This window comes from Branchiostoma lanceolatum, chromosome 2, assembly GCF_035083965.1.
Source record: "Branchiostoma lanceolatum isolate klBraLanc5 chromosome 2, klBraLanc5.hap2, whole genome shotgun sequence".
Lineage (NCBI taxonomy): Eukaryota > Metazoa > Chordata > Leptocardii > Amphioxiformes > Branchiostomatidae > Branchiostoma > Branchiostoma lanceolatum.
Genome location: NC_089723.1, coordinates 33766485 through 33780998, shown reverse-complemented (window position 1 = coordinate 33780998; position 14514 = coordinate 33766485). Strand labels below are relative to the sequence as shown.

General features: G+C 39.4%; 3 protein-coding genes across 4 annotated transcripts in view; 2 read left to right on the top strand and 1 right to left on the bottom strand.

Moving 5' to 3' along the window:
• LOC136428758 (myosin regulatory light chain, smooth muscle-like) overlaps positions 1-14514 on the top strand; it is an 88813-nt gene that overhangs the window by 45606 nt on the left and 28693 nt on the right. The window lies entirely within an intron of this gene.
• Positions 1-14514, bottom strand: part of LOC136428753 (protein EFR3 homolog B-like) — a 71057-nt gene that overhangs the window by 38880 nt on the left and 17663 nt on the right. The window lies entirely within an intron of this gene.
• Positions 70-13070, top strand: LOC136426423 (uncharacterized). The gene is made up of 20 exons (XM_066415087.1): positions 70-166; positions 511-663; positions 1292-1469; positions 1883-1959; positions 2455-2598; positions 3385-3605; positions 4071-4251; positions 4746-4840; positions 5065-5170; positions 5623-5784; positions 6524-6768; positions 6961-7063; positions 7531-7701; positions 8480-8700; positions 9058-9199; positions 10055-10132; positions 10571-10978; positions 11332-11574; positions 12290-12466; positions 12744-13070. Exons 1-20 carry the CDS (start codon positions 70-72, stop codon positions 13049-13051), a joined length of 3510 nt encoding a protein of 1169 aa, XP_066271184.1. The 3' UTR covers positions 13052-13070.

Sequence of the window (14514 nt, the reverse complement as noted above, 5' to 3'; positions counted from 1 at the left end):
ACTTCCTTTTTCTTATTCAAAACTGCTACAGGTTACAACAATTGGCAACCAGGAGAGCCCTCTAACACTATGTGGGTAGAGAACTGCGTCCATATGTATGCAAGGTTCGACCTCAAATGGAATGATATTCGCTGTTCCATACGCATGGGTTGCATCTGCGAGATAGGTAAGCAAAAACTCCAAAAATATAAAATCATCTAGTCTAGAGAGAAAGCTGAAGTTTTAACTTTCTTCATTCTTCATTGTGTCATGAATCTTTACTTTACTTAGAGGGTGTAATTGTAAAAAATCACAATTATAGAGATTACTGTAACTGTAACACAAAAGTTTGTGGATACATCTTATTCGTACATTAATTTATTCTACATACATGTACCAGTCTTGTTCAAATTTTGTCAGGCAGACAAACAACAAACCACAGTCAAAGTCTGTTTACCATTCCTGCCCAATTATTTTTTCTTTTGAAAAAACCCTTAATATCTCAACATTTCAATACCGAACCTTCTCCAGCAAAAACAACACCCAGTCCGACCACAGTTTCACCGACTCCAACTGCTGAAAGCAAATGTGAAGATCTGGTGGCGTATGCAACCCAGTCACCAACTCTCCAGTCGCCAGCTGTGATCCGCAGCATATTGGAAGACTGTCTACAACTGCAGTCAGGTCAGTGTAACTGCTGAAACTATGGCATTAACATGTGTGCTAAAGACATGTACATCTGGCAAAGGAGAACTACATTGTGGGCCTCACCCAAAATCTCTGACATTCTTCCCACTTTGGAACAGTTTAAAAGTAAAAAAAAAAATTCAATGACATATTGTTATATAATTGTAATATGCCACAATTCTATTTCATTACTCTGACACAGTTTCATATAAAGTTCGATTTGAGATCATTTGCAAAAAATTGATTAAAAAAAGGTAGATTTTGAATATCATATTGAAGTCAAAATTATACTAAACATCATAATTATAGCTCAAGAGCTGTGTTAAGCATGGTTGCCATATCAAGAAGAAATATTCTTTCAAGGCTGTCTAAATCTATGCTTTGGACAAATGTACATCATAAATATGACACAGTGACTGTTAATAAGAAGAAGAAAGAAATCAGAAAAAAAATGACATGCTCATGAACTTATTCAACGCTGTGAACCATTAGAAACACTGGAATAACTGGCAACTGTTAACACCTGAGTGTACATTTAAGGCATCTTACACAATTTCAAAAATCTTTATCACACAAAGACTGTTCATAGAATAATAGCACTCACACAATACAGTGTTATTTGCAGAAGTCGAGACGACCATGATGTGTCCAGAGCACTACAGCCTCTACCACGAGGCATGCTACAGGGCTTCTACAGTCAGCGCCCCCTACCAGAGAGCAGAGGAAGCGTGTGCAGAGGACACAGCCTCTCTGGCAGTGATCAAAGACCATGGAACACAACGTTTTCTGGAGAATGTAACCAAGTGAGAAAGATTCTTCCTTTCTTCTGCTTTTTCTCACAATAGAAGCTATCAATTGACATACAAATAATGATACAAATTTTATAGAACTGTTATGATATAGTTGTTGTAGCAATTACATTTCACCAAGCACTATGGCTGGATTAGGGCAGTGTTCACCTCAGCTCAGAAATGTTAGCTAAAGCCCATTTCTTAGTTCAATCCCACTTAAATAATATTGTTGGAACTTTCTCCTTTCTTCCCTTAGGTCTGTTGGTTTTTATTAAAAATACAATACTGAGGACCACACAAGGTCTTTTGAAATTGACATCATACACTGGTACTCTAGCATTCTCAAGTAAAAATGACTATGTAGTAATGAAGGAATTGATGCACAAAGATGATATCTTATTGGTAATATTCTTGACAATTTTCAGTCATGAGGAGTACTGGATTGGTCTGTCTGACAGAAACAGTGAGGAGTTCATGTGGAGTGATGGCAGTCCAATAACAGGTTTGTTGTACTGTCTCTTGTCACGTGATAAGCAACATCAAGTCATGTGACAAGAGAACTCCAAGACGACATCTGGCTTTACCGGGTTGATGAAGAGACAGAGTTTATCTTGAAAGCTCTCTGTAGCAGAAAACTTTACTTGTTGTGTGCAGTGTCTAAATGTTTGTCAAAACAGGTTTGTTGGTATTCCAAACTCATTCTCTGTAAAATCTACATTCCAATGTTTTTTTGTTGGCTATTCCTGAGTGTTTGGTGACATGACTACCACGCTTCACTATAATATAATAAATACTATTTCTGCACAACCAAAGAACAGCTACAGGTTAAAAACATAGCAGCAAAATTCTTTGCATAGAGCCTTGTTACAGGTAAGTTATTCAACGATTTAAATGACAACACCTGAAGTAGAATGGTAGCTTGATGTAAACCATTATGATACAGGTTTTCACAAAACATGCTCCAATAAATCATCTTCTCTATCTATCATCATATCAGATTTTGCAGCCTGGAGGGCTGGTGAACCTAGTCGATACACCACAGGGTGGTGGGGTTGGAGAATAGAAGAGAACTGTGTCTCTATGAGCACACTGTGGAACGACAGGACTTGTGATGACGAGCTTCCCTACATCTGTCAGAAGGGTAAGCCATCCTTTTGCAACAACTATTCAACTATTGTACCTTATGTGAACATTTTTTTTCAAGCCCAAGTTACAGCAGTTACACCATATCAAATGTGTTTTAACTTCAAAACAGGATATTTTCATTAGCACAAGCAAATTGTGTTATTTCTGATTTTGCAACAAATACTTCAACTCTTGTCCCGAGGGTATAAACTTACCCACTGCTTTCAACCTACTTTTGAGTTCATTTATCGCGCCTGGTTTTATTCTCATCTACAAAACCTGGCTCTACATCCATAGAAAGGCTTTATCTTTAAAATGAGAACAAAATTGAATGGACTAAACAATAGGAAGGCCTTTAGTAGACCTGCTGTATTTTCAGCACCCTGGACAGAACAGTTGTTGTTTTACTCCCTTCTCTAAAAATGACACCATATTGGTTCAGAATTGTCCTTTTCGAATCAGTATGTTCATACTGTAAACATTGCTCAACTGAGAAGGGCAAGCAGGGAAATACATGTATAACCTGTAAAGACAAAGGTTAGATTTACACTATGCTTTGAGTTTTTGAATAGTAGTGCCAAGGGAATTCTACATGAAGATTGAAACTTCTAAACATTCATTCTAATATCGATGTGGTAGTGGATCTCAGAGTTTTCTCGGGTAGCATAGATTGTTTAAAGAGTGGAAAGGCTGTATTTCTAGAATTAGACATAGAAAGTCAAGCCTATTGCTCCCTACCAACCAACCTCCCCCCGCCAATTGTTTGGACTGACTGTGTGGTGATGGTCTGTCTTATTTCCAGCTCCTGACATACACGTGACAAAGAAGGCCAGCAAGCCAGATCTGGACACCCTTCTCAGCATCATCCAGCAGCAGGAGGACAGACTGGTCGATCAGCAGGAGACCATGCATGGACTGGAGGTCACCATTAACCACACGGAGCAGGAACTGGACACTGCGCAGAACGACCTGGTCATTCAGAACCAGCTGGTTCAGCAGCTCGTGGCAAATATCTCCACCCAGGTATGCATCTTACTTCTCTTTAACACTACAAACAGAATCCTGTTGGCATGCCATTGGTGAAAAGCTACAAAAACGTTACAGAGCTAGTACAGTTACCAATACTTAAGTCAATACTTAAGGTCTTTTACTGTCTACTACTTTTAGCAGTTTTAATGCTTCCCAATAGCTTTTTGCTCTATGTGGAGGCTGTACCTCATACCTGTCATATCAAAAATAGTTAAAGTTCTAACAAATACCATGATGTAACTACAAAGAGATTTTCTCTACAATTTGATGCAGCCAGAAGTTATTCCAGTCTTAATGTTATAAGCATTCACAGCTACAAACACATATTAAATAGTTTTACTATGATCATGCCACATTATCACACTCTTGTCTAGCCAACTGAGAGTAACCACTGAATGTACCTCATTCATAACAATTAAACAGTCTTCTTTTATTTTGTAAAATATTTTCTGTTACCAGAAGGAGGATTTCTTAGATGTTATTGCTGATGGAGATATGGAGAAAGAGGAAATAGCAGCCCAGTGCAGCAACACCATTGCTAACCTCACCACCATCCTGGAGCTGCTCTCTCTCCCGGACACTTCAACGGCACAGCCCCAAACCCCCACCACACAGCAACCTCAACCAACTGGTTCTCCAAGTGAGTTACTTCATATTCATCTTTGCTCATCCTGAGGTGAAGCAAGATGCTTTTCAAGTAGCTACTAGTATATTTGTACATGTACTTATCTTGAAATGCAGCTTTGCTAAAGCTTGCGTCTTTACCAGGACACTCCTACTCATTTCGATAAGTGTGTTGGATTCTCTTACGTGCAGAGGTTTGTTTGGCACCTGAGGCTGACATCTGAAGCTTCACAGCAACACCCCAAAATGCAAGTTTGCAACATGTCCAAGGTGGGGCCCGACACTGGGACCAAACCCCGGCTCACGGATCCTATTTGTTGTTTATATTCTTCTAATGTGGAAGGTCAAAGAGTAAACAACATTGGCATGTTTCTTTCGTTGAGATCTGAAAGAGTCTGTATGATTCTAAACTATACAACGCCTGCAAGTTAAGTAACAAATGTATGGTCTGCTGACTGTCTCTGGTTTCTGTACATGTAATGAAATCTCTTACATTATTGTGTACCACAGCTGAGGAGACAGCAATTCAACTTGCCTGCTCTCCTGGATACCTGGAGTTTGAAACCAAGTGCTACAAACTAGGAAAAGAAGAAAGGCGTTATTGGGTTGGTGTTATTTGCCTTCTTCTTATTAGTAATGGACTGTACAATATGGGTTGATCAATGAGGGTATCAAAAACAACAATATCTGAGTGCTGTGGCTTTGCAGAATAAGAAACGAATGTAACAGTTGCTGATTGCTGAATGCACTGAAATAGCCTATCCAGAGTCAGAACGTAAGGAACAGATTAGTCACCAATTGTTTTTCCTTCACATACAAATGTACACAGAATGCACAATCTCAGTGCCAGACGGATGGTGGCAAACTACTGACATGGAAGGAAAGCCATGGCTCCCTGGAGAAACTGGTGGAAGCACTGCGGACTCCTAAGAATGGTATACTGAAACAATCAAACCTCCACCTATGCTAATGTCTATGAAAATGATGTCGGAGGAAACACAATGTTAGCATCTCCAACATTAAGTAATCTTGTAAGACTTGTTTCTTGTCCATTATGGGTTTGTCATGTTTCTTCCCGTTACAAACTAGTTTTATACGACTATTACTAGAACTAAATTAACTACTGACAATACAGACTAGGACAATACAGTGCAAACAAAAAATACAGCTGTACAAAATGCTCAGAAAATCGTTGAGAACATACAATGCAAATGAAAACAGTTCAGAGTTTATTTCTAAGGGTTTGTTTGGAAATCCAATTCTATTGAGGCATGTCTACTTAGTATTTGATTACTGTGCCATGCTAAAGGATGTAATATTCACAATGGATATGTAATGTATTAAAGAAATGATGTTGATTTTTCAAGCTCTCCTTTCTCTTCACCAGGTCAACGCATATATATAGAACCAATTTACAACGTTTGGGTGGATAGCACTGCACTTCGGGAGCATACTGGCTTCAGGCGAGGATGCTGGTTACATCGCATCGAAAATTCCAAAAATTATCAGGAAGACTGCAAAAAGAGGAAGGCCTTCATTTGTGAGAAAGGTAATTTTTTCATTTCATCTTCAATCAAACTGATTTGGATGGTTGATAAACATCGTATCTCACATATGTGAGTCTTACACCTGTTTCAAGAAAAGCAAACTGTTGACAAGATGACAAGCACAGAGAGGGAGGGAAAAAAGAGGAAGGGAGAGGGAGAGGGGGAGAGAGGGAAAGAAAAAGTGAGAAATCAAGAGACAGAGAAAAAATCTAGACAAAGGGACAGATGGGTAGTGTAATACCTTAGTAAACTTCTCTGTCTCAAGTGCTTTTATCAGTTAAGATGGACATGTTTTCCTGAGAAAAAACACACACTGTCAGTTACCAGATGAAACACACTGAATACAATTTACACTTTCATGGCATCTGATTATCGCAGATTGGATTGTGCACCGTCAAGATACATAACATACAGTCAAGACATTTTGTTTTCTGTCTATAAGAATAAAATTGAATGCTTGTTTAGAAATTTCATGAAGCTAAACCCAACTGTTTGAAACATCTTTTGGATACTGGTATTTCTATTTAAGGTATCACTGATATGAAAATACAATCAGTATCAGTATGTACATTTACATTCACATCCAACTGATTACATTTTTCACAAGATTGAATAGTCTGTATTGATAGCATGTGCTACAGTGACTCTGAAGTGTGGACATGATTGTGTACAAATCTAACGTTTATGTGCACACTGAGACACCAGCAAAAATGCTTAATGTTATAATTCATTGACTTTCAGAATTAGAAGCTGTTCAAAGTCAGACAACTGAAAGTATCCCCACAGTACAAGTGACCAAAAGGCAAACGACCACAGCGAAGACGACCCAAAGGATCCCCGTAGTCCAGACCACTGACAAGCCTCCCACTCCACAGCCAACCCAAAAAGTCACGACAGAGATGGCAGAACAGCAAGGCTGCACTGAAGGCTACCTCCTTTTCCAGGGCACGTGCTACAAACCATACATCAATCCCTTGTCTAACCAGGTGGGTACTTTCACCTGGTGAAGGAGACAGAGTGTAGCTGGTTGCTTTTCTCGACATGAAATTACTGTGACAAACTCACTGAGTTGTTAAGCAAGACTGTTGTCAGAAACAAACAGCAACTTCTTTTCAAATTGGCTAAGCCCTCACAGTCTACTGTAACTAATGACAAAGTTTTCTCCACACTGATTTCAGGAAGCTAAGCATGTCTGCCAGAAGGACGGAGGCTACTTGCTGCCAGCAAGTGATGACCCGGATTGGATGGAGACAATGAATCTTGCCAAGCAGCAGTTTCCACGTCAGTGAAATATGCAAAATGCACCAGACATGATGATTTTACAAGGAGCCTGCACTTTCCATACACAATTCTGTCTTCCGCAACTTTTTTTTAACTGTAAAATCTTCTGAATCCGTGGGATACCTACCCAATGGCATGATACATTTTGTACCTACCCATAACGCATGGGTAAATACAATGTAGATGACTTTTGTAAGAAAATCTATTTATTTATTTATTTTCTAAAGACAAAGTTAACTCTCCAGATAATAAATGTTTATTTTCCAAGTTTCCTCTTTAACCTTCCATGCTTAAGTAGACTTTTGGTACCAAATTTGTATGTACATGTATCACATGGCTAGGCAGCAGGGAGAAGGTTAAAGACATATGGTGAACCAATCATAAGTCTTTCAGCTGCCAATCATGGTGACAGTTATATAGGTTACAATTCATGTAATACCTTGAATTTTTTTCCATCATTTCTATAGAACTACATCACCTGCAAGACATGTGGGTGGACAATATTGACACCAATGGAGACAGCCCCTACAATGCAGCTATACGTTACATGCAAGATGCGTGTTGGCTGCGCTTCATATATAAACCTTACAGTGAACCATGGGACTGTGGTAGCCTCCATTACTTCATATGTGCAAAAGGTAACCACACTTCTACAGTTAAGCATTAGGAAGACTTTTGTTATCATGTACTAGTAACACCATTATGATTATATCTTGCATCTGCTGATTTCTTTGCCTATAAGGATATCTAAACCAGTCATATGATAATGTATTAACTAATTATTTAATTAGTAAACTGCATCTAATTAGTATTTAATTAGTAAATTGTTTGTTATTTTATTCCTTTATTTATTTATTTCCCGTGACACTCCCCTCCACTTGGACCCCTGGGAAGAACGGACATCTATATATATGTACATGTACTGGCCGACAGGGCCTTCCAAGGAAAATAAAGGTTTACTACTACTACTACATATAAGGTTTAGAGACTTCTCTTCATAGTTATGCTTCGGCCCCAATTGGAAAAAGGGACCCCGCCGGGTAGTGCACGGGCTGTTTTGGGCACTTTTGGGCGTGACCCCTGCATGGCCCCGTGGGACACCCTGCAGCTGTCAGGCTATTTTGAGTCCAAGGCGGGACCCCAAATTATTTTACCCCCGCCTTAAAATCATTGCGGGACCCGGTAACAAATAGATACCCTGGTACCCAGCAGTCCTCCAGGAAAAAATTTGTGTCTTGGGGGCCCGGCGGGCTACATCCCCAACAGGCACCGGCGCAATTGGGACCTATCGGTAAGCACTACTGGATAAAACAGTGGTCAGATGAGAAATAAAAAGCCACCACTAATTAAAACTAAAGTTACGGCTTCAGAATGCAGGGTGAAGGTTAAGAAGAAATTTGTTGATATTGTCCACAGACCTACCATCTCCAGACTGTCCTGCTCACAGCAGCTGGACCGACTGTGGATCTGCCTGCCCCGCAACGTGTGACACGCTCGGTACTAGATCGATCATCTGCCCAGAAGTTTGCATCCCTAGCTGCAAGTGTGATGATGGGTACGTGAAAGAGGGATCGGACTGCATACCAGAGGACCAATGCCGCAATAATGGCTGCTACCACAATGGCAATCATTATGATGTAAGTCTATGTTCTTTTTGGTCTCATCATCAGAACCTCATGATAAAGCATTCAATTTGTGTGTAACAGTTGACTGCAAATCCTTGTTATTATCAAACTAAGTTTTTGTTTGATAATTATGGATAAGTTTCAATTGGAAAATGCAAGTTATTTCATTGGAGCAGGATTCAGAATCAATAACTTGAAACATCAGATTCTGTAAAGCCAACAGTGCATCTTTGCCATCAAAATTTAGATATTTCAAACTCTTAAGATACATTTTTTAGTAGATCTCATATTTAGATGTTAGAACTTAGAAATAGCATTTCATTTGTCAGTTCTCTAACTTGATGAATGATTGATGCTGCATGTGTGTAGGTTGGAGCAAAATGGGCTGATGAGTCTCCTGGACTGAACTGTGAATGTGCCATTCCAAAAGTGATGTGCCTTGTTCTTGACTGTGCGCCTGACTATAAGCATGTGATTGGAGCAGATGGAACCTGGACATGCCAGGAAATCAGTATGTTACTTTAACCTTCTCCATTCTGATTCAGAAAATTAAGCATGCATGCGTATCAATCACAACAGCGAATGTAAATGTAATTGCAGTGAAACCTGTATAAGTGACCACCTCTACACCTGGACAATGTGATCCCTTAGATAAGTTGTCCCACTGACACTAGCATTAAGAATCCTGTGGATAGTACAAGTGACTATACTTGTCCACATAGACCAGATTTTATTGGTCTAGAGTGGTCTTCGAGGGCAGTTTTGTCTGTACTATAATGCCTAGTCTGTACATGTGAGTAGTTTCCAGCATCCTGGTGGTATGTTTGCTAGTAAGTTTGTTTTCAATTGGTTTGTTATTGGGGAATTTTCCTTTTTCACATTACACCTGTCAATGACATCTTGAAAATCTCATTGGATTTAATGTTGCCAATCAATTTTTGTGACCTTTCAATTATTGTACAGAGGTAATATGCTTACTTTGAATTACGTGTAATTCAGTTCACATTCTTGGTGGGCTTATCACACCATCTTTACATTGACAACCTGAAGAACAATAGTAGAAAATCTACTCTGCAATAAATTACAGTAATATGCACCTCTTTTTTTCACACAGGAAGCGAAGGTCGTGAATACACTAGCTTGGGTTGCTGGCATGATCATGATTTTAGACATCTTTTTTACTATGCCCATCTTTTCACATGCTTTCATAGAATAAAGATTATGTGACATTATACAGCTCAAGATAAGAGACATAAGTCATTCTTGGAAATAACCATGAGTTAAGACTTCTACGTTGTTAGAAAGTAGATTTCATTGAACTAAGATTTCATTTAACTATACAATTTGTTAAATCTATTTCATACAGAGCCAGTGGCAACCTCAGATACAGTGACCCCATCAACAAATGCAGCCAAGGTGGAACCAGTTACAGAGATAGCATCTGGTATGTGTTTACTATTAAGTACAATCAAGCACTCCTAGTGCAAATATTGCTTATATTGCAACCCTCAGCTATAAAGACTTGTACATGACAGATTCTGACTGATATGATAATAGAGCAGTGGCAATTTTTTTATGTACATGAAGCTGGAACCTCAGCCAACATGTAATTCTCTCAAAGCATGATATTTGGCACACAAAGTCATGTATTTACATGCATTTCAGACATTGGAAATGTTGAAAAAGTTTCCTCGCTGATTATCATTAACTTGAAGACAAAGTGAAACTGTTGCACCGGTCAATCAACATACTACCAAAAGGACAACAAAGGATGTTACTTACAAGTCCCCTTGTACATAGGTAGATGACTTACCAGACAATATGCACTATTTTTCAATCCATAATTCTGAAAAAAAAAGATAATGTGTCATTTCTTGGTCAGTTCTGCAGTGCCCCACTGGTTACGAACTGTTCAGAGACAACTGCTACAAGGTGTTTGACATCGAGATGGACTACAGAGAGTCAGAAGCTCTGTGTGAAGAGGACGGTGCCATGCTAGCAATGCCTCGGGACCAGTCTACCGACGACTTCCTCATCAAGCTGAGATCGTCCGTAAACCCATACGTTAGATACTGGATAGGACTGACAGATAGGGAGAAGGAAGGAGCATGGACTTGGGCTGATGGACGACCGCTAGGCACCTTCTCCAGTTGGGCAGCCGGGGAGCCGAATAGCGCTGGAGAAGAGGACTGTGTGGTCTACGCCGCTCACCCGTCAGTAAAGGACAAGTGGAACGATGTGCCCTGCAACCTTGAACCCTACCGATTCATCTGCCAGAAACCAGCAATGGGTGAGCTCATCTCCTCTTAAAACATTGTACATTTACTTCCAAATACAAATGTGAAGCTTCCATAAATCAGGGGCCAGAAACATAAGCCATTAGAAGCTATGTATTGTTTACTTTAAGGGGAAAATCAAATCTTGAAAGTGAAACCTTTACAAGTGACCACCTCTACATGAGGACCAAAGTAACCACTTTTTGGTTGTCCTTTTGGTAATTTTTCCCATTGACACAGGCATTAAGAATCCTCTCTATAGTGATGACCACCTGTCCACATAGACCAGATTGTATCGGTCCGCTAAGTGTTTGTTTGTCTTGGGTAGTTTAGACAGTACACCATTCTGTATCATTTGTGTTGACAGATGAACCAGTTGTTGCTGACAAATCAACCAATGAGACACCAGCGGACGAGCTACTGTCTCCGCCAGCCTGTCCGCTGAGCTACAGCGAGTTCAAGGGGAAGTGCTACAGCCTGTCCACGATGTTAGCGACCCAGGGGAGGGCTGCACACATCTGCGGGGAGCAGGGGGGCCAGCTGGTGGTGCACGATGAGGATCCTGAGTGGCTGGCGTTCTTCGAGGAGGAGATGGATGCTGTTCATGGAGGTTTGCATCTACACTTGTACACTCAGTCTGTTTCTTCAGACTAGATCAGGATCCTGAGTCTGTTTCTTTAGACTAGTATTCTGAGACTAGATCAGGATCCTGAGTCTGTTTATTTAGACTAGTATTCTAAGACTAGATCAGGATCCTTAGTCTGTTTATTTAGAATAGTATTCTGAGACTAGATCAGGATCCTGAGTCTGTTTAATATTTAGACTAGTATTCTGAGACTAGATCAGGATCCTGAGTCTGTTTATTTAGACTAGTATTCTGAGTTTTGCATCTACACTCAGTCTGTTTCTTAAGACTAGTATTCTGAGACTAGATCAGGATCCTGAGTGGCTATCGTTCCTCTATCCTGAGATTGATACTCTACACTGTTTGTATCTACATTGTTTCCTTAGACTAGTGAAAATGAAAATTCAGAAAATAAACCTGATGTCAAATTATCTTAGTTTTCTTTTTCATTTCCAGATCAAATCATCACAGAGGAGTAGAGGCATATATCACAAAAATTTGAAGTTCACTTGATCAAGTATAAAAGGTCCAAACACAAGGGCTTGGAATTCCTTACATTTAATCAAAATGTACTCTGAACTTCTAATAACACACTTTTCACAGCATTATGTCCAAAGAAGAATATGACTTAGATTAGAATGAACTGTAGAATTGCTATAATACTCTCTCCTTAACTCTTACATATAACCTGTGGTTCCAGATGTAACTACCTTCCAGTACTGGAAGGACGAGCCCGAAGATTTGAATAGTTTTGCCATGATCCGCTTCAAAGTCCAGTTTGGTGACCTTACTGATGCATGCTGGGCCAGGAACCCAGTCCTGGGCACTACCCTGCCAACAGACTGTTTCACTAAGCTCAACTTCATCTGTGAGCAAGGTGAGCAGCTACACGTCCCTACGTTTCAGACAGAAAGTGCTGAATAGAAGTCAATTAAGGTGAAGTTATCTCTACCAAGTTTCTTGCTTGTAAGTTCAACAATTGATATTAAGCATTATGACACAATTTGAACCTGAAATTTGATATAAAAGCAGTTTGCAATGCAAAGATCAAGCTGCATCTCACAGAAACATTTTTTTCCATTCTTTTTTAGTTGTGATCTACATGCAGATGTATTGTAATGACGATACCTTTTTGTTCCTCTTGACAACAATAGACATGAGTATGGACACAGGAGCTGATCAAGAGGAGATTACATCCAATGAGGGAGCAACAACCACCGTGACAGCAAACAAGGTAACAGTGAAGCCCATGGAACCAGAAGCCGAACCTACTCCATCTGACAACATGGAAGAACCGAAGCTGGATACTGGTGATTCAGCATTTGCAGATCTTCTGGGGAAGATCCAGGATGAGAGCAAGGCAGAAGATCCAGCTCTATCTGATCCCAAGCAGGAGGCTGAGCTGGAAACTGGTGATCCAGCTATGAAGGAGCTCTTGAGCAAGCTCAAATACGCAGGCTAAAGCCAGTGTTGTCATCAGCTTGATTGGAAAAGATCTTGCAGCAAATGATAACTCACTTCCAAAAAATTCCAAATTAACAGATTTTCAGGGCTTACTGCATTCAATTTGATGAAAAATGTGAAAATCTTTAATCACTTTATAGATGGGTTGACATGGCAAGCTTTAGCTCAATCTCTGCCCACTCAATCTCTGCCCACTCTTCTACATGTTGACAGACCATTTTTCTCATGACAATTGTTTCTTTCCAACTATAGAATTCCTACCTCAAACCCATTACCAAAACGAACCCTAAGAACCATAAATACAAGTAGTTTGGCTTGGCCTGTATGACTTGCTCTCACAAAATCATTCATAACGACTGGCACATGTGGAGAAACAACTCCTATAAATTAGATGTGAAATTCATATGTTCACTTCCAGAAGTTCAGACGTTTGGCAACTTCAAAATCATTCACTGACTATAACCTACTACATGCTTTTGACCAGATAAGTGAGATAACAATGATGTGGAAATGGAGGTAATCAAGCTGGCAACAAACTAAATGCATGATGTACGGATAAGATCTGGGAAAGAAATGTTTCTCAACTGTCCTTAAAGGACAATGGATGCTCCTTTAACAACTTGATATGGAGCCTTTTTTTCCTTTACTTGTTGTGTGCAGTGAATCTATATCTAATCTATATTACGTTTATTAATCTGTGTAAAAATGTGTCAAACTTTACAGTTGTTGGCTTCAGAATGTAATGATAGGAGTGGATTTCTTTCCAATGTCGATAGTGAATGGATGGGTCATGTTGCAATTGTTTTACCAACTGAATGGATAATGTGTAACACCACATCCTAATGATACATCTGACCAGATGTTATGCAAATCTACAGACAATACTTTCAAGTTGTACACATTTTTTCACAGTTATTGACGACATGACCAAAACATTGTGATGGTGCATTTAGCACAAGCAGAAATCTTTATCAATTCAGCATGCAAATTAGTCTTTGGGATACAAAAGACAACTTAACTTCAGTTTGAAATTCAAAGACACAGTTGCATGTTTACCATCAGCTGCTTGGACAGTTTATGTATACTTTTGTTTGGAAACATTTAGAAGAATGGACACAATACACATTGAGATTTTATTGGTAAGAAGATAAAACAATCCATGTTTGACAGTACATGTAGTTACAGTTTCAACAAAGATCCGTAAAAGATGCCTTGGTCATTTAACATAATTGATTGAAAATACCAGTTGCAAATATTTGAAAAACAGTGAGTGGACTCAAATATCATCTCAATGTTTTGGTCATGACTAAACAAAGTTTGCATTGCTAAGAAAGTATCTCACCTTGGATTGAAATAAAAGCACCTTAAAATAGATTGGAATGTTGTTTGTTTCTTTTCTTGCCCCTTGTCATGCACAGCAGATTATAACATCTTAATGAAAATAATAATCATACCAATGCA

Bases quoted from the DNA above. Each gene is read 5' to 3' on its own strand.
- LOC136426423 (XM_066415087.1), top strand. From the start codon at position 70: ATGTGGGTAGAGAACTGCGTCCATATGTATGCAAGGTTCGACCTCAAA. The intron at 9,200-10,054 runs GTATGTTACTTT...TATTTCATACAG, and splicing joins CTGGACATGCCAGGAAATCA to AGCCAGTGGCAACCTCAGAT. The intron at 11,575-12,289 runs GTTTGCATCTAC...CTGTGGTTCCAG, and splicing joins GATGGATGCTGTTCATGGAG to ATGTAACTACCTTCCAGTAC.